Source organism: Canis aureus, chromosome 6 (genome assembly GCF_053574225.1).
Source record: "Canis aureus isolate CA01 chromosome 6, VMU_Caureus_v.1.0, whole genome shotgun sequence".
Lineage (NCBI taxonomy): Eukaryota > Metazoa > Chordata > Mammalia > Carnivora > Canidae > Canis > Canis aureus.
The window spans coordinates 38093063-38112844 of record NC_135616.1 but is presented as its reverse complement, the minus strand read 5'-3'; the positions used below and the strand labels follow the sequence as shown (position 1 = coordinate 38112844).

Sequence of the window (19782 nt, the reverse complement as noted above, 5' to 3'; positions counted from 1 at the left end):
GAGACACAGAAAGAGGCAGAGACACAGGCAGAAGGAGAAGCAGGCTCCTTGCAGGGAGCCCAATGCAGGACTCAATCCCAGAACCCCAGGACTATGCCCTGAGCCAAAAGCAGATGCTCAACCACTGAGCCACCCAGGCATCCCAATGAGCCTCTTTCAACCAAGGTTTACAATAATGAGGTTACTCAGAGTGAGAGGCCCCCCCACATAGCTTCAGGAAGGGGGCTGCCACCAGAAACACCAGGAAGGGGATCAGAAGATTAGAACTTTCAGCCCTGGCACACACTACCCACTTTTACTGTTGGAAGGGAGCTGGAAACTGCCTTCAACAGCCAACAGCTTAATCAATCAGGCCAATCTAAGTAATGAAACTTCAAGGCTTTGCACCCCATGCCATGCCCTGCCGCATGCAAGTCTTATATTTGGCACTGGTTATGATAAACCAGCTATGGCAAGGAAACTCTTCCTTAAGTTCTGTGAGTCATTTTAGCTGATTACTGAACCTAAGAAGGAGGCTATGAGAATCCCCAAATCTGTAGTCAGCCAGGCAGAAATGTGTGGATAGCCTGAGCTCAAGTTGCAGATGACCTCAAAAGCAAGGGCAGTCTTATGGAATAAAGGTGTCAACTAGGGTCTGTGCTAACTCTGGATACTGTCAGAATTGAACTGAATTATTGAACATCTGGTTGGTGTCAAAGAATTGAAGAATTGGTTTCAGAAAAACAATACACCTCACTTCTGGGGATGATGTCCCTAATATCCTATTTCTAGTGCAATTTAGGACCCTCTGAGTCTAGACCTATCATACCTATCATACCCACGTCTAGAAATAATCCAAGAGGCTTTCCAGGGATAAAAATATTCCTGGTAGGTATATTTCCCTCTCCTGACCCTAAGACCTAGGGTTCAAGTTCAAAAAAGTTCATTAGCCAGATCCTAAGGTAGAACTGATCAATTTACTCAGTAGACTCAGTGGACAAAGATTTTAATTATAAAGCCTGAGAAGCTACTGAACAGTTCTGCAAACTCAAATAAATGAAAATATTTCCATGTTTAACTTTACCTTACTACCAGAAAAGTTACATTATGCTTAAGTTTTAATTCAGATCGACCTATGTAATTAAAGAGGCTATTATGAAGAGAATCATCTTTAAAATTATAATATATGGACTTCTACTCAGTAAATCTACTCCTATAAACCTATCGATCAACTGGAGAGGAACCTAGTAGGCTTGGGTACCATTACTACTAGCACCATGGGAGCTTATGAAAGGCCCAGTGCTACTCCTCCTTGCAGCTCTCTCACCAGGTCCTCCTGGGAAAAGACGCTGAACTTTACCACACACTTGCCTCTGACCAGCAGTGATTGTCACATTCTCCGCAGGAAGAGGTACTGAAGACACATTAGAGGCAGTGAAGATCTTGGTCTCAGAAAGCTGGAAAACAGAGAGATTAGTCACTCCTACAGTCAGAAACTTGGCATAGGTAAGTGGAATTTAATACAAAGGTAAAGGAAAAACCCTCAGAAAAGAGTACCACCTACCCAGAGGAACCCTACATGGATTGACTTGCATGCCCCTTCTAGACAGGTTCAATGATTTTATCGAGAGGGTAAAATCAAGAAACCTAATAAAATATAGTGGAGTCACAGGATACGCACATTCAACTTATGAGAAGCTGAGTACACACGCCACACAGAAATAGAGAAACCTTATTATACTTTCTCATCAGAGTTCCCAACTCCCACCGCTACCCAAACCAAACTTTAATCTTCCACTGCTCCTTTCAAAGAAAGGTTACAGCCAAGACAAAGACAGAAATAAAATAATTTAATTAACTCCTAGCTTTTGAGCAGTAAGAACCCAAGTGCTGGTGTATTAAGGTCTTTTTAGGGATAATTTCAACAATATGCAATTTTTGCCTTAATAGTGACTTTATTACACCTACTCTTTGCATTGTAAAACCCTAAAACTCGATAAGCAATTGTTAAGGAAAAACTCATCCTACTATGTAAAACTTGTTTTGGTTTTGTTTTCACTTTCTGATTAAAATCTCTTCTCTAAAAACCAGGGAATCCATTCCTCCAAATATACCATTCTCTGAAAATTGCTTAAACAGACAAGCCAAATCATAGAAAGTATTCACAAGGCAATCTAGCTCAGTTACAACCGAAAAGAATCACCCTCTGATGCTGATGCATCTGAAATTTTAAAAACTCAGATCTCACAAATCAAAAGTTTGACATATCACCCTCTCACTGTATGAGCTGTCTTGCCTGAATAGATACAAATATATGAAAGTAGACTGAAAATGTTAAAAAAGTTAACCCATGATCACTGAAAACTAGAATTCACAACAAAAGCTTGACTGTGACCAAGAATCAGCAGAATTCTTTTGCTCAGGTTCTACTCCAGAGAATTCATGGAGCTTGTTTATGTGTCATCTTTGTACCACCCATGTATGAGGCTTCCAAGTTGAGTCAAGCTGGAAGACAGCCAGTTCTATATATTCATCTCAATTACACAGTTGGGCTTCAAGTGAATAGAAGGGTTCCAGAACCAACCAGATTGTAAACTTGAGGACATGATACCGTATCTTTCATTTTGCACCCACCTCTAAGCCAATTACAGGACCATACTTCAGTGCCTGAATGTAAACCAAATAACGGAACTAACTCCAAAGGAGTCAGCTATTACTCAGTGCACTACCTGCCTGACTCCATTTCTGGTGCCCTACCCAACCACCATCTCTTCCTGGGATAAATCCGACAATCAGATATTGGACTTACACAGGTGCACTTGCCCTTTCCATAGTCTGGTTCCACAGAGTCCTGTTCATGCCCAGTCTCCTTCATATAACATATGTGAAATGTTCTGGCTCAGAACACTATTTTGGATGTAAAAGTTTTGGGTCAGAATCTCAAGGGTGATTTTAAGGGGTAGAAACATACCCATTTTCTATCCCTAAACACCACTTAAGGATAGAAGGCACTAGTGAGGAATGACCTGGGAATACCTACATCTTCATTCCAATCTTCAGTTCCCCATTCCTCTGTTGCAGTCCTCCACGCACCTGGCAATAAAGAGAAAACAGTGAAGTCCTTTAAGTGCCAATACAAAGCATGTGCAAAAAACACTAATGTATCAACATTTTGGCAGCCTAAAGTGTAACCAGATTTTAGTAATCAGAAGGGATTCCTAGGCTCTAAGGAGAGAAAAAGACTAGAGAGTGATACCTCAGAACACCAGGGTTTTAATAAGATTATGATTTCACACTTACTTTCAGGTTTTGTTAGTTTTAACAGCAAAGATAGTGGGGGGTTGGGGGTGGGGGGACCACAGACCCAATGCTCCAGGCAATCTCTTACATCCTTCAGCCCTCTGACTTAGTGGTTAGTTCAAGTGAAATGGCAGCAGCCAATGTAAACCAGAACATAAACTACACCTACTCATCTGGTATAAGACAACACAGTGGGCAGTCTGGAGAGAGAATAGCAGTGATGAGGAATACAAATGGTTGCCACGTGATCGTGGAACAGCAGTGAAAGTAGACAGGCTTCCAAACTAAGGGCAGGGACAAACATCTGCTATAGGAGCTCACTTTAAAAATGCATACTCAGCAGCAGTCAAATTTATAGATCTTTTAAGTCTAACCACAGAAACTCTCACAGGTCTGCTCTTTTCAGAAGACACTGGACAAAACTGAAAAACAAATGTGTCTGTTAGTTATCCTAATCCTAATCCTATAGAACATGGCATCTATCTGCCAAGGGCACGGTGCAGACAATGCAGGTGTACACCCTCCTCATGGTGGTAACAATGAAGTCAGGAGAGTTTCTAGAGAAAAGGTCCATCAGCAATCAAACCACCTTAAACACTCCTATTGTTTTGCTTCGTGTATACACGTATCCTCAGAAAGGGAAACTGTTCTGAGAGCCAGGATTCTTCCCTTAACCAAAAGATCAGAGTAAGAAATAACAACCTGCCTATATAAAAGGACATTTCTCATTTTCTTCTCTAGAACAGTACACACCGATTAACTTTAAAGCCTTCTTTCCAAATGAAGAAACTTTGTTCTAAGAATGAAAGTCTGGCATTCAGATATTTCACTGTCTCTGAAGAGAAATATTCATCTACAAAGCCCACAGAAATTCTTCTAGGGGTGCCCGGCTGACTCCATCAGTAGAACATGCAATTCTTGATCTTGGGGTCATGTGTTTAAGCTCCATGTTGGGTGTGGAGATTACTTCATAATATAATCTTTAAAAAAAATTAAATCTTCTAAACTTTTGATAATGAAATAACTCTATTTCCTAGAAAAAAAGATGTTCATTATAATGCCTCTCCCAGGCCATTATAACTGGTCCACGGAAATTCCAAACCACTTAAAGATGGCAACCTTCTATTTGATTCCAAACCAAACTAAAGTTCAATCTCAGGTCAGACAAGTTATAAAGCACATTCTTCTCTCTCTCTGGTGACTCTTCTTCCTCTGCATTGACATCCATCCTGCTCTAGATAAATGGAGCCCAAGATCTGTCCATATACATAATCCTGGAGTTGAAAGTGACCTGGGAAGTTACCTCCTACTGACAGACCCTCTCAAGGCAGAAATGTTTTCCTGCACTCTGGCGACTGCATCTGGGATGGAAAGGAAGAACGCAGATGCCTACGATCCCATACAGAATGCACAGTCGTGGCCAAGAAGGCTGTACTGAGGAGGCACGAAGGAATAGAAAGAGCACAAAGGGTCTGAATGACAAAGGTTTCCATTCTGTCAGCAGACAGTAGTCAATGTAAATGTTAAATATTTGTTAATGAACAAAATTTTTTAAGGGAAAAAAGCACAGAATATGAGAAAGGCAGAAAAGGAAAAAAAGCAGGACGACAGAAAAATGACATATCCACAGATATTTCAATTCATAAAAATCTGTAAAAATATCCGGGGCAGTTTAGGCACCTGGATGTATCATACCAGGAGCAGTCTCAAATTTTCGGGGATAATTTGACCCCTCAACCCCAATGAAATCAAGTCCTGAAACAAAAAAAGAAAAAAAGAAAAAACAACCAGTGAAATTTTGCTTATGAATGAAAACATTTTCCCCAAAAACATAATTCCCATTGTACCTGTGGATATTTTAAGGGTAGGTTTGAAATTCTTTTTAAGTAAAATAGGGAATTTGAAGTATGCTATCATGAAAACAGAGAGATCATGTAGGAAGGTCAGTTCAAACTGCAAAATGAACTGAAATGCATTTTACAATTCTTTCACATTAACAAGTTGATAGCAGCATCACATAGTTTTTCATTCAGCCACAAATCAGATTTCTGATTCTAACCTCCCAAATCTGCCATTCTCTACTCAAAAGACATAAATACACACCTTATAATTTCTAGTTTTCCAAACTACATCTTTGCTGAAAACAGCTAAGGCTTGCAATCTTGCAACTCCATGCCTAATTTTCTAGCCACAACTGAAAACAAACCCCTTAACACCTATTATTTTTTCTACCAATGATAAAAAATCAAATGCCCAAGAACTAGAACTCAAAAACAGTAAGTTTTGTTATTCAGACTGCTACACTGCTACCACTGCCTCTATAAAACCATCAAAAGATGAATGAAGTACAACTATGTGCCTCCAAAGAATAAAAAAGATATTTCATAGCCAACTGGTCTATGTCATAAAAAGATAACCATCTTGTCAATAACTCAACTTCAGCCTCCACCAATGGGAAAATTGTATTCAAAATGAATTTCTAAGATAGTGTGATAAACAAAAAGCTAGTAACATTTAGAACCTGAGGTATAATATAACATTTTGTGGGCAGTAGATGAACTGCTTGTGCCAAAGGCTATCCTAAAGACAGAAGACAAAGATCAATGATATTTGAAAAGGGGCAAGGCAAATAAATGGGTAAGGAGTCAAAGAACCTAACTCACACTCTACTATTAACTCATTTCCCCCTTTACAGGAGAAAAAGGTCTCAAGCTCTCCATGTGCTGGCTCAGGCATAAGGAAGTTGGTGATATCATAATAATACTTTCTCCCTTTACAGGAGAAAAAGGTCTCAAGCTCTCCATGTGCTGGCTCAAGCATAAGGAAGTTAGTGATCCCATAATAAAAAACTCTGGAGGGCAGCCCAGATGGCTCAGGGGTTTAGTGCTAGTGTCGGCCCAGGGTGTGATCCTGGAGACCTGGGATCGAGTCCCGTGTCGGGACTGCTTCTCCCTCTGCCTGTGTCTCTGCCTCTCTCTCTGTGTCTCTCATGAATAAACAGATTTTAAAAAATCTTTTTATAAATAAATAAATAAATAATAATAATAAAAAACTCTGGAGCCCAGAGACGGTTCTTATTTAAAAGGGTAAAAATGGGCAGCCCCGGTGGCTCAGCAGTTTAACGCCGCTTTCGGCCCAGGGCATGATCCTGGGGACCTGGGATCGAATCCCACATCGGGCTCCCTGCATGGAGCCTGCTTCTCCCTATGCCTGTGTCTCTGCCCCTCTCTCTCTGTGTCTCTCATGAAGAAATAAAATCTTAAAAAAATAAAATAAAATAAATAAAAGGGTAAAAGTAGGGACGCCTGGGTTACTCAGCAGTTGAGCACCTGCCTTCGGCTCAGGGTGTGATCCCAGGATTCAGGATCAAGTCCCACATTGGGCTCCTTATGAGGAGTCTGCTTCTCTCTCTGCCTATGTCTCTGCCCCTCTCTCTCTCTCTTTGTCTCTTTCATGAATAAATAAATTAAAAAATAATAAAAAAAGGTTAAAGTATCTTTTATTCCAAAACACATCTTGCTGTATCCCACAAGTCTAAAATATCCTTAAATATATACATCCTACCCAGATACAGACACTAAAATTAGCTAACAAAAAATCTTATTCAAAAAAAATTAAAAAAAAAAATCTTATTCAAACCCCCTAGTATCCTTTGATGTTCAGAAGACAATCCAATAAATAAACAGAGCTAGAAAAATACAATTTCATTTTTTCCTAGATATGGAAATTTTTCCAAAAATGAAGGGAAAAAAGGTATTATCTCAGTGCCAAAAAATAATCAGTGAGCTTTGATTCTGGGCAATGTTCACCTCTACAAGTAGTGGCTTGATTAATTAAGGATACCTTTTCAGAAGGCAGAGCTAGACACCCTAACAGAAACCCTAGGAATCATACCTGGACCTAATGGCAGCCACACAGGGAGATAGAAGGAGCATGGGCTTTGCGTCCAGCAATTCTGAGTTCAAATACTAGCAAATTTCACTCACAACCACCCTTTCAGTCTGTCATCTGGAGAGGACGATCAGTGTCAATCTCACAGAACAGTGATGAAGACCAGCTGAAACAGCGTTATGAAGTGCCTACAGGCACCCAGTCAGGGAAGAGAAGAGACAGTATTTCAATGGCCATCTCTATCTCCCCTATCTCTGCGCCAGAAAACTATTCATCTACTTGTAAATGTGACCACAACCTCAAAGTAATTATTTCCTTAGGTTTTTAGAGACAGGAAACAATAAACAGTCACTCACTCGTCCCATCATCTGGTTCGAAGTGGCCAGTGTTGTTCCACGTATTCCCGCTATTATTGCCATAGTTATCATCAGTATTGGCCGGCTCTGCATAATCAGCTGGGTTAAAGGTTCTGGGGGTGGGGAAAAAAAAGCTTAAAAGAGTCTCTGACCTCTAAGCAGCACCAGCAAATATTAACTCAGCGAGGAGGGCCACAAGAATCCTGACTTTTTCCTAGTACAGATCAACCACAGCCCCATTCTACAATCCTGTATATGTCTCCTTTCCTCACCTAAATTCTATGGTGTAATCTCAATTTAAATCTTGACCTATTTTGGATTAGGACATCAATAATCATAATAAAATCCACACGGAATATTGGAAGACAACAGTTATATGCATTCAAATAAAGCTATGAGAGGTAATGACCCAGGTGGTAAACATTTATCTGTAAGCCCTAAGTCTACATACCTATCTGATTAAATGATCTAGAAAGCTTTCTAATCGCATTTCGGTTATCCTCAGGATACCAAGATATCAGCCACTCTAGAATATTATAGTGATACATAGGGGAAAAATAGTTAAAAAGTCTGGCATCAAATCAATGAAACCTACCCCATTCCTTGAGCAGAAAACCTTCCTCCTCGTCTACCTGAGCCACCTAACAACAAAAAAAAGAGAAAGAAATGTTTTAGAAATTAATATAAAACTACCTTGCCAACTAAGGTAACTCTGGAATAGTAAGTGGTTGATATTATTAAATATTTTTTCTATCACCCTGTAGTATAGTCAATATACTACAGTAGTATACTCATTACTATTGACAGATTGTTCCTTTGCTGACCAAACTGCTGAGTCCTTAAGCAAATACTTTAACATCAACAATAAAGACTAAAGAAAATGACACCTACCTTCTTTTCCACTTCCCACTCCACAATCTCTATAATTTGCATAACATCTCAACAATTAGGGTCATGAGATGCCATGTAAATTTGCTGGTTTTCAAATAAAGTAAACCCGTATAGAACTAGCAAGAATAACCCTGCCCCCCAAGAAATCGATCACCTCTGCCTCGGCCACGTCCTCTTCTGCCTCTTTCTGTGCCTCTTCCAGAAGGCCCTCCACTCTTGGTGCCATCTAATCCATTTTCCTGACCCCGAACTGAAATTAAAAACACAGATAGCCAGAGCAGAGTCAATAGAATTTATGTAAATATGTAAGTAGCACGTACAGATGGTGTGGGGAGACAAAAACAAGGAAAAGAAAGTGAGCTGGATAGATGGGACATGATGGTTACTAGGGGAAGGTCATGAACCACAACAGAGAGGTCTAAGTCAGACAATTTTACAAATGACTGCAGGGTAATTTCATACCAAACTGGTAGCTGTAGCCAGAAAATGTTACATATAAGAGATACCCCCCCAAAAAAAAAATTAAAAAAAAAAAGAGAGATACCCGGGTCTCAGAACAAATGGAGGCAAGAAAAAACTAAAAAGAATAATAAAATGGTGACTACGTCCAGCCTAGCAGAGCCCTGACATCCCTGATGTCCAGACATTACTGACCCACAGCTGGTTTTGATAAAGCCCTATGCATACACTCTCGTCCACGGCTGGCACCTCTCCCCCGTCTTGGTGGCCCACCACGTCGCCGACTATAGTCTCTGTCACGGTCTCGATTTTCTTTGCCTTCCTCGTTGGATTCCGTTTGGCCACCATCCTTCTGTCCTGAGACTCCCTTCTTCTTCCCGACCATCTCCCACGAATGCTAAAGAAGAGCAGAGCAATGACATCGAATCAATACGGATTGCTATTGGGAAGCCACAGGTAAAAGTTGGGAAAACTGTTAACCATTCCTCTCTCATTATCCAAATCTAAAACATTTCTACTAATTTATATCTATTTAAATGGAGGATACAATCTCAAAACAAATTCTATCACTGCAAAACTAAAATCCTTTTTTATACAGGAGGCACTTATAGCTGGATTGCAGGGATCACTTCCAAAGGGATGGTCAAGATCATCCAGTGTAGTCACTAGGCAAATTAGTCAAAAAACCTAGTTACTGGTCCTTATCTTTCAAGTGTGTTTCCTGGGCTGAAAAAATTAACTCCCTTTGGATTCAGTGACACTCAATTTTTTATAGTCTTATTCATGTCATAGCAGAAAAGAAAACTAAAAGTTTCTAAAGGCTGGGGCACGTGGGTGGCTTAGTGGTTTAGTGTCTGCCTTTGGCTCAGGTGGTGATCCTGGGGTCCTAGGATCAAGTCCCCAGTAGGCTCTCTGCAGGGGAAGCCTACTTCTCCCCCTGTATATGTCTCTGCCTCTCTGTCTCTCATGAACAAATAAAATCTTTAAAAGAAGAATAAAATAACTTAAAAATTAAAGTTTCTAAAGGTTAACTTTGAATTCAGAATGAATGAACAGCATAGGCATTCTCTAATCAAGTAACCAGAATTTAGGAGAATAACTACACCTACTCCTCACTACACCACCCCCAACCCCACTCCCTGACATGCACACCAACTTCTTTTGCTAAAAGACCAGGTAGCAGTCAAGAAGGCACAGCCCTGGCCCTGAGACATGGACTATAGGAAGCCCTCCATTCCAGGTTTTACATATTGTATTCTACTTATACTTCCTAACTTGATATAGTCCAATTAAACTTTCCCCAAAGCAGAATAATCTATGATTCATTCCAGACTGCAGGAGGGAAAATTTGTGATAAGGAAAATAAGCTAATCCGTCTTGCAAAAACCTCATTCCTCAAGAAATGAGTTTTATAAATTTGAAATTTTAAAAACACACCCCTTCATTCACACTATCTTTGCAGAAAATATGTACAAACCAAAATTTCCAAACACCAAAACTACCAGATCTTTACTAGCCTAGTTACCATCTTACTCAAGGACCTAGTGCTCAGCAACAGCTATCTAATATCTAATAACTTTCAAGAATATGGACCAAGTATAATATGAAATGACTTAATTTTTCCAGAGTTGACAATATTGTGATCATATAGAAGAGTATCCTTCTTTAAGGGAACCATGCTGCAGAGTATTTTATGACGTCTATAACTTTCTTCCAAATAATTCCAAGTGTCCATCAATGGATGAATAAAATATGGCATATACATATATTAGAATATTGTTAAAAAAAAAAAAAGAATATTGTTCAGCCTTAAAAAGAAGTGAAATTCTGACACATGGCCACAATATGAGCATCTAAAAACACCATGCCAAATAAGACATAAAAAAGCAAATACTGTATGATTCCACTTACATGAGGTACCTAGCATAGGCAAATTCATAGAAACAGAAAATAGAAGACGTTACCAGGAGCTGGCAATATGCGGACAGGGGGTTATTAATAGATACAGTATTTAGGAAATGAAAAAGTCCTGCAAATGCGTAATGCTAATGGTTGTACAACATCATCAGTATATTTAATGCCACTAAATTGTACACTTAAAAATGGTTAAAATGATAAATTTTAAATATATTTTACTATAATTTATTTATTTAAAAATTTTATTTATTCATGAGAGACAGAGAGGGAGGGAGGGGGAGAGAGAGAGGCAGAGACACAGGCAAGAGGAAGAAGCAGACTCCACACAGGGAGCCCAACGTGGGACTTGATCCCCGGTCTCCAGGATCAGGCCCTGGGCCAAGGCGGTGCCAAACCGCTGAGCCACCTGGGCTGCCCTATTTCACTATAATTTTAAAAAAGTTTTTAAGTTAAAAACTCAGCTTAAAATTATAGCAAAATCATATCACATATTCTGAAGAATCTATAATCGTTCACTAATAATTTTTAAAAAGATTAAGTATCCATCCAGGACTTGGCAGCTCCTTGTTGCCTACCCTTCCAGTCTAAGCTCATTCCACACTACAACTGGTGGGTCATTCTATGCTCACAGTAGCTTCGATTCATAAGTTATAGTATCCCTATTATAACTAAATCTGCATCAGGAACCCTGGAAACTAGACTCAAAACAGCTAGCTCTCAGAGTTTTCAGCTAGTCTGTCTGGCAAGTTTCAGAAACTTCTCACCTTTTTCCTTCTCTATGGTATGTATCAGCTGCTGGCACTACCCAGGTTTATAAGGAAAAGGAATAACTATAATCTTCCCAAAGGTGCTGCAGTTTTCTGATATGATCTCATCCACCAACATCCAACTTCCCTTGGCAGTTGATATTACTCCCCACTGGTTTCACTAGTGGCTGTTTTATTCATGCCACAAGCCTACATTCTCCAGTTTATTTTCCTTTCTGATACTATAGAAGGTTAGATTTGCAGCATTAGGCAGAAGATGCTAGAAAGTGAAACAAAATGTGACTTACGCAAAGAAAAAGAAAGGAAGAAAGGAAGGGGGAGAGAGGGAGGGAAGAAAGAAATCCAGACTTTTTTTTTAAAGAAGTTGTTCTTTTTTTTTAAAGATTTTATTTATTTATTCATGAGAGACACAAAGAGAGAGAGAGAAACAGACACAGGCAGAGGGAGAAGCAGGCCCCACGCAGGAAGCCCGACATGGGACTCGATCCCGGGTCTCCAGGATCACACCCTGGGCTGGAAGGCAGATGCTTAATCGCTGAGCCACCCAGGCATCCCTGAAATCCAGACTTTTAAAAGCCAGGACTAGTCCCACTCTTCCCCTAACCCAAAAATCTGCAGTAAACTCACAATGAGCCAAAGGCACTATTATCTGATTATCCAGACAGTAATTTTCAAATAAGATCAGTAATGTAAAATCAAAAACCACATTTTTTTAAAAAGTAAACTCTACATCCAACATGGGGCTTGAACACAAAACCCTGAGATCAAGAGCCCCATACTCCCGAGTCAGTCAGGTTCCCCTAAGACCACATTTCTGAAGAGAAAAATCCACAAATTTAAATTCAATGATTAAAAAAAGTTTCCCACTGGGGCAGCTGCCCTCTTTCTGTGTCTCTCATGAATAAGTAAAAAAAGAAAAAAAAAAAAGGTTTCCCACTATTATTTCCTATTGTCTCAAGGAATCTGACAAACCTCCAATATTTAGCTAATGTGATGCTGTAACACCAGTAAGCTGATCTCTCAAAGGGTAAAACTCTGGTTATCTATCCCAACCAAAGATCCCCAGTGTAAGACCAAGTAAATGAAAATTACTTTAAAATGATACATTGGTTGTTAAAACAATAAAGTTCTCTGCTAAACACTATAGGAACATTCCAAAGGTTAGTAAAGCAGAACCCCTGTTCTTAAGGGACTTAACAATTTGGGTAAATGATAAGCACAAAAATATAAGGATCTCATTAAGTGGAAAAGAGAAGAGGTGAAACTTTAGGGTAAGAGATGTCATCTCAAAAAAAAAAAAAAAAAAAAAGATATCCCGTCATCTCCAGGGATGGTCAACAGGCTGTTAACTCTCTCTACTACCTCAACAGAAATTAAGTTCAAACAATGAAAATGTATTGTATTTTTTTTAAAGATTTTATTTATTTATTCATGATAGTCACACACGGGGGCGGGGGGTGGGGGGCAGAGACATAGGTAGAGGGAGAAGCAGGCTCCATGCAGGGAGCCTGACGTGGGATTCGATCCCGGGTCTCCAGGATCGCGCCCTGGGCCAAAGGCAGGTGCTAAACCACTGTGCCACTCAGGGATCCCTGAAAATGTACTGTAAAAGGTGACACTGATGGGAATATCTTGAAATGAGAATCTGCTAGTTTCTATGACTTTGTTCAACACAATAAAACAGGTGAGCAGAATGTTCTATGATTAGTAACTAAGGCTAATATATAGCATCTCCAATTTAGGCCAACTCAGTCTGGAAAACAGTCACTAGCCTGGAATGAATAATTTAGTCTAAGCTAATTAAGGGAGATGGATTTTATGTTTTCTTCTACTTATTCTATATAAATTTTAAGTATCTGCAACCCACAGCTCCATTTGGAGAATAAAGTACTCTCCTTTAAGTTGAGTTACTCCACTTGCTATTTTTAGAATATTCTGAGCTTCTCAGCCAAGGACCCACTTTCTAGAACACTCTATTAACACTCTACCGTATCTGGGTTTCCTTCCAGTAGGACATTGATGGCTCTGTTGACATCTCCATTGCAGTCATGCAAAGCAATGACACATTCATCTTGGTTCTTGCCAGTGATATCAATCAACTGAAAGAAAAAGATCAGCAACCATTATGAACAAGTTTGCACTCCTCACAAAAGAAAACCAGGTGAACAAGAGAAAAGGGAGAAGACACCAGCTGAGTCTGAAAGAACCTCAGGCTTAAAAAACCAAAATATGCATAATTTTGGTACGCTAGTTCAATAAGCAAAATATGAACAACTGTGATTAGGGATGGGGTCAAAAGTACTTATAAAACAAAGAGTAAAATATCTGATAGAGAATCAAATCCAGAAGCACACAGGCTTCAGCATACTGTGAATTTCTACAATTCCTAGATGGCACAATTGCTCAAAATTGCTATAAAAATGGCATTAACAAAGTCGCCCAATAAATAAGTTAAAATTAAGATAAAACCTTTTCGAATAAGGTAGCTGTCCAAAGGGGGGACAGTAAATCAAACAAAAGCACTTACAGGCTTAACACATTTCAGGTCATAATTCTTTCAATATCTACAGTACAAAATACCCTGGTAGCCACCTATGACATTTAACTATGTTTTAATCCTGAGGTCTTTCCCCATCGCTTAGAGCAAATTAGCAATACACTCACTTGTTTCACCTTTTCCTCAAAGTCAGCATCATTATGGTCTGAAATCATCTGTGCAAGTCGAATTTGTTCCGCAGTAGCCTAGGAATTAAGTCAAGTTCAAGAAAGCATGATCAAGAGACAAGAGTTTAGAGAAATAAGAGGGACCTATGTAGTCAATAACCCACCCCACCTCCCTGCCCAATTTCCTTCTCCTTGTTACAAATGACCAAGTAACAAAATGCTAACACCAGTTAAGATACCTAAATTGGGACGCCTAAATGGCTCAGCAGTTGAGCATCTGCCTTTGACTCAGGGTGTGATCCTGAGGTCCCAGGATCGAGTCCCACATCAGGCTTCCTGCATGGAGCCTGCTTCTCCCTCTGCCTAGGTCTCTGCCTCTCTCTCTCTCTCTGTCTCTCATGAATAAACAAAATCTAAAAAAAAATAAAATAAGATGCCTAAATTTGCAAAATGACAAAGAACTAAACACTGAAGCTGTCACTATTCTGCTCTATAATCCTTAAAAAAAAACAGGAAGCTTTTTCACCAAAGTTCACAATTAAAGAAGCTCCCATTCTGGGATCACTGTACCTCTTTGAAACATTTATACCTCAAATAATTCATTTTTTATTTACAAAGTCACGTGTAAACCCTATTCCCATTCCTGCAAGAACCAATGCTACCCTCTTATCTCTAGGCCTGAGAATAACATAAGATTTCGTCCTGGGGAAATGCTACCTTAGGTATTCAAAGCACAGGACCCGGGGATCCCTGGGTGGCTCAGCGGTTTAGCGCCTGCCTTTGGCCCAGGGCGCGATCCTGGAGTCCCGGGATCGAGTCCCACGTCAGGCTCCCGGCATGGAGCCTGCTTCTCCCTCCTCCTGTGTCTCTGCCTCTTTCTCTCTCTCTCTATCATAAATAAATAAATAAATAAATAAATAAATAAATAAATAAATAAATCTTTTAAAAAAAGTTTATAAAAAACAAAAAGCACAGGACCCATTCTTTCCAAGTCTCATAATGCAGTATTGAACAACAAAAAGCAAGCACATTGCGTCATAGCATATCAACAATCATCAGGTTCTAAGTAAAATGAAGCAAGGACTAGAAATCAAGAATAAAAAACCCAAACCAACAATCCAAAGCAAAGAATGATGCTGCACTGAATGGAAACCAACATCAACCAGCAGTGCTACCAACAGATCCAGACCCCTTGGGTTCTTTACCTGCGGCCGCTGCTTGTGCTGCATCTGGTTTTGGTTTTGAGGTTGTTCCCAGTTTCCCCGGGCTCGGTTAGTGCCCACCGACGTCATCATTTACAGTATATACAAATAACAGTATTTACAAGGTAGAATACTGAAAGATTAAAAAAAAACAATTTAGAGGTTAAATATGGGCAAAATGTATTTTCATCGTCTTTCATCAGCATCTTTGCCATTTTCATTTCTTTAAAGGAAAAAAAACAAAAGGATTCATCTGTTGAGACATATTTAGTTGATAAATTCCTTAAGGAACAATGGCTGTTAATCCATTTTTGTAAAACAAGAAATATAAAAAGCATGTGTCAAGTGACAGTTTTTGTTTTTGTTTTTAAGTTACGGGCATGCTTTGGTTCCTAGTCCCCTATACATAGGCTTAGCGAAGTTTTGCTATCTTAATAGCAAGCAAAATGATGTTAAGAATCAAAAGCCTTCTACACAAAAATATCTAAAGTCCCTTTGACAAAAGAAAAGACAATCAGCAAAACCTGGAAAATAAAGCCTTCCAGGAAGGGGATTAGTCTATACTCCAAATAAAAATAACTTAAAATATTGTACTCAAGTCTACCTATGAAAAGTCCTATCTTCCTTACAACCAGTTTATATAAACTGCATGTGACCACCATCACTTGGGAAAGGACAAGCTCAAGTTTAGTCTTTCTCCCTCAAGTTGTAACTCTCGTCATGCAGTGGGAGCTTGTATAACCTTCAACAAGGCAAGTATTGGCCCCAGTGACTTTGCTCAGAATCTCAGTTCCCTAGATAATTCCAACAGTTTTTGCAGCTACTTCTGTTGACCTCCTACTCCACAGTTCCCAGGCACCAGAAATGCAAATACCCTTTACCACTCACCTTAATATACAGATCTGTCCCAAACCAAAAGCATCTAGTACAAAGTTTTATTCGGAAGAAAGGACTTCTAGGATTATCATTTTAAACTTGAGACACTATTGCCAGCAATAGTACTTTGTTGAGTCTTTAGAGAGAGAGCATAAAGAGCCTTTCCCAAAACGAGAATGGTTTTCATTATTAACAGTTCTAGCAAACTAGGATTCTCCTGAACTTAAGTTCCCTTTATTCATACTTTGCTTTAACGCAACCTCAGCTGTTGCATTTAGTAAACAAAGAAAATATTCACGATATGGTGGAATGTTCAAAATATGCCATTACTGTTTTGTTTTATTCACTCTCAAAGAGGGTAAGTTTGTATTTTCTGCTCTACTTATAATTTTTTCATTAATAAAAACTTTATATGGGGTAATGCTAAGCTGCCCAAAGACAATGCTGAATTTGAGGAAGAGGCAGGTTGAGCCTCTAAAGAAATACAGAAGGATTAATTATTAGGGAAGTGAATTTCACCAGTTTTTCAGGTTACAAAGAAAGCTGACTTCTCTGTGGATAGATTCTTCACCAAGTTGAATCAATTTGTTTTTTGATACAATCAATAAGAATTAAGAGTTTTTCAGTCTCTATCATCAGAATTTTTTATTTTTTTCTCGGATTTATTCATTTATTCATTAGAGAGACAGAGAGGCAGAGACATAGGCAGAGGGAGAAGCAGGCTCCATGCAGGGAGTCCGATGTGGACTTGATCCCGGGACTCCAGGATCACACCCTGAGCGGAAGGCAGATGCTTAACCGCTGAGCCACCCAGGAGTCCCTATCATCAGAATTTCTGAGGAAATCTCAAAGCTAATTCTTTAACTACTGTCTCTTCTCCCTACACACATGCACATGTGCACACAAAGGCCTGTACATATTTCCAACTAGTACAGGATTATTTGCTACACAGTAGTCCATTTTCCCAGACTGGCATTATAGCCAAGTTTCATCACTCACAAAAGAACAAGTGTTCTTTAACCAGTACCCCTGGATTCAAATCAAAGAGAAAAATTAAAACGGACGAAAACTATTATACTTACTAATTGGCTCTAAAATGAAGTTTCTAATGCAAATAATAAACGCTTTTGTAACTTAGAAACTGACCGCTTTCTACTTCACATGTGGTTTCAACCTACAACCGTAATACTATAAACTGCGTGACTAACAATACAGATAACTGCATATACTATACCAGTGTAAATATATATTAAAAAGTCCTCTTGAAAGCCACTTAATTACCAAAGGGGGGGGACCCACCACTCCTGATCACTCCCACTGTTAACTTCCATCTCTCTCTTGTGCTTTGAGACGTGTGACTAAGAAAATTTTACCGCCTAGGTAGTAACACCACTGAAGGACGGGTCAAACAAAACTAAGTGATCTGGGATGGATCACTGGAGGGCACAAAATCAGTAGCCTTTTAGTAGCAAGCAGAGACATGTAACTAGAGTTATCACAGTGGAATGGAGGAATCTTAAGAACTTTTCCTTAGCAAATAAAAATATTTACGGGAAACACATGAGATGTGTTGGGAGACCAAGGGAACAGCGTAGAAACAAATACTGGTTTGAACACAGGTGTGTCCTTGACCATCTTTTGAAAACCAGCTACTTGAAAAAATAGCCAGAGAAATTTTACAGAAAAAAATAAATAACAAGTATTTATTGAGTATCTACTATGTGTCCAGTACTTTAGGAAATACAAAAGCAGTATGACTTGGTTGCTGCCCTCAGGGAGCTTACAATCTAAGTTGAGCAACAATTCAGACACTCTGAAGCTGGACTGGGATGGGTGAGGCTTGCTACCTCTAACAGAACGACTAACTCCCTTAGGTGCTTTGTGGAAATGACCCTGCGTCCCCTTCTCCGTACACTCTAGTCTAATTTTAAAAAGAGTACTTGCCAGATAGGACACATTCAGCAAAGAGGGGCTTCAAAACTCGGGACCCAAACAGCCCGACTTAAGGTCTTTCATCATTAGCTCCGGGCCAGCGATGCTCGCTGTCCACAGCGGAAACCATCACTGGCACCGGCTACTCCTTACGGACAATGCTGGGGGAGTTCAGCGTCGCGGACCAACGCGGTTCCCTCCTCCTCCTCCGGGAGGGCTGGCGGTCAGCGGCCCTCGCCACCCCGGCAGGACCGTCCCTCGGCAGCACCCGGGCGGCGGAGGGGGATGGAGAGAACGCAGCAAACGCCTTTCTCCGCCTCATGCTCGGGGACACTGGGCGAACACGGTAACAATGACAACAAAAAGGGCCTGTTACTGTGTTTTGCTTCCACGACACCCTCCACCCGAGGAGACTACACTTCAAGGCGGAGAGACCGTCTCCTGTTTGTGACATCAGTTTGCAAGGCAATTTGGGGCTTGTCCACAGAGCACAGGGTCTGAAGGAATTTGGGATCCCCGCGCTACCCTAGGGGCGCGGACCCAGGCCCGGGCTCAGGGGCGCCCCCGAGGCGGACACCCCCACGGGCCTCCCCGACTGCTCCTCGCCAGCCCGCGCGGCCGCCGCGAACACGTTCCCGGAGCCGGGGCTCCCGCAGGCTGACAAAGAGGCCGGGGCCGAGAGGGGCCGCAGCCCACGCGCGGAGAAGGGAGGCGCACCCCGCGCCGCGCCCCCGCGGGGCTCCCGGCCCGCCGCCTCACCTCCCACCCGGAACAAATTCATCCTCCGCACTCCAGACCGAGGGCCACATGGGGGAGTTCGGGGCAGCTCCACCCCGCCGCCCTGCCCCCGCCGCCCCCAAACCAGGCCGGATCCGGACCCGAAGAGGCCGCAGCGGGCCAGGAAGGGAGGAGGCCCCCCGGGCGTCTTCACAGGCAGCGGCCGGGGCTCAGCGGGCCCTACCTCAGGCGGGGCCCAGGCCGCGCTCGCCCGCGCTCTTCCTTGCTCTCCCCGCTCGGGCTCTAGCCGCATGGCCCCCCCCCTCCGGCCGCCCAAGCCCCGCCCCGGCCACGCTCCCAAATCGAGGCCCCGGCTCCGGCGCGGCCCACTAGGCCGCAAATCCAACCATAAACAAAACCCCCGGCGGCCGACTCGAGGGGGGGCGCCGGGTTCGCGCGACCGGGAGGGGTGTCCAGTGGGGGGAACGCATGGGGCGGGGGGCCTACTGGGGGGGGCGGCGGGGTAGGGGAGAAGGGAGGGAGGGGAAAAGGAGACCGCGGATTTAAAGGGGCCGCGGACAATACCCGGCCCCGCCGCGCTGCCGCTGCTGCCGCCGCCGCCGCCAACGCCGCTGCGCTCCCAACTTTACCTCAGTCTCCTCCACACTGACACCCCGGGCCGCGCCGCCCCTGTCACGTGATGTGAGGTTCCCTCCTCCCCACCCCCTCCCTCCTTTCCTCTCTCGCGCTCGCGCTCGCGCCTTCCCCCTCCCACTTGCTTGCCTGCGTCCCCCGGCACGTGACGCGAAAAGGGACGCGCACGCAAGCGTG

The 19782-nt window shown here is 41.8% G+C and overlaps 1 protein-coding gene across 22 annotated transcripts in view; it reads right to left on the bottom strand.

Annotated features, from left to right (window-relative positions):
- Positions 1–19732, bottom strand: part of UBAP2L (ubiquitin associated protein 2 like) — a 41363-nt gene extending 21631 nt beyond the window's left edge. For 5 of the 22 annotated variants that reach the window (XM_077900818.1, XM_077900822.1, XM_077900819.1 and 2 more), the window contains exons 1-10: positions 19537–19675; positions 15430–15559; positions 14225–14302; positions 13549–13659; positions 9105–9273; positions 8572–8667; positions 8122–8167; positions 7527–7639; positions 3020–3072; positions 1351–1436 (exon numbers count right to left, since the gene is read on the bottom strand). In XM_077900818.1, the coding sequence (XP_077756944.1) occupies positions 1351–1436; positions 3020–3072; positions 7527–7639; positions 8122–8167; positions 8572–8667; positions 9105–9273; positions 13549–13659; positions 14225–14302; positions 15430–15519 (842 nt within the window). In that variant the 5' untranslated portion in view covers positions 15520–15559; positions 19537–19675. Of the gene's footprint in view, positions 1–1350; positions 1437–3019; positions 3073–4959; positions 5035–7526; positions 7640–8121; positions 8168–8571; positions 8668–9071; positions 9274–13548; positions 13660–14224; positions 14303–15429; positions 15560–18246; positions 18583–19195; positions 19334–19536 lie in introns of those variants that run through there. The other 17 variants (XM_077900814.1, XM_077900815.1, XM_077900820.1 and 14 more) reach the window with 10 other exon arrangements.
- Positions 19733–19782: the final 50 nt, after the last annotated feature.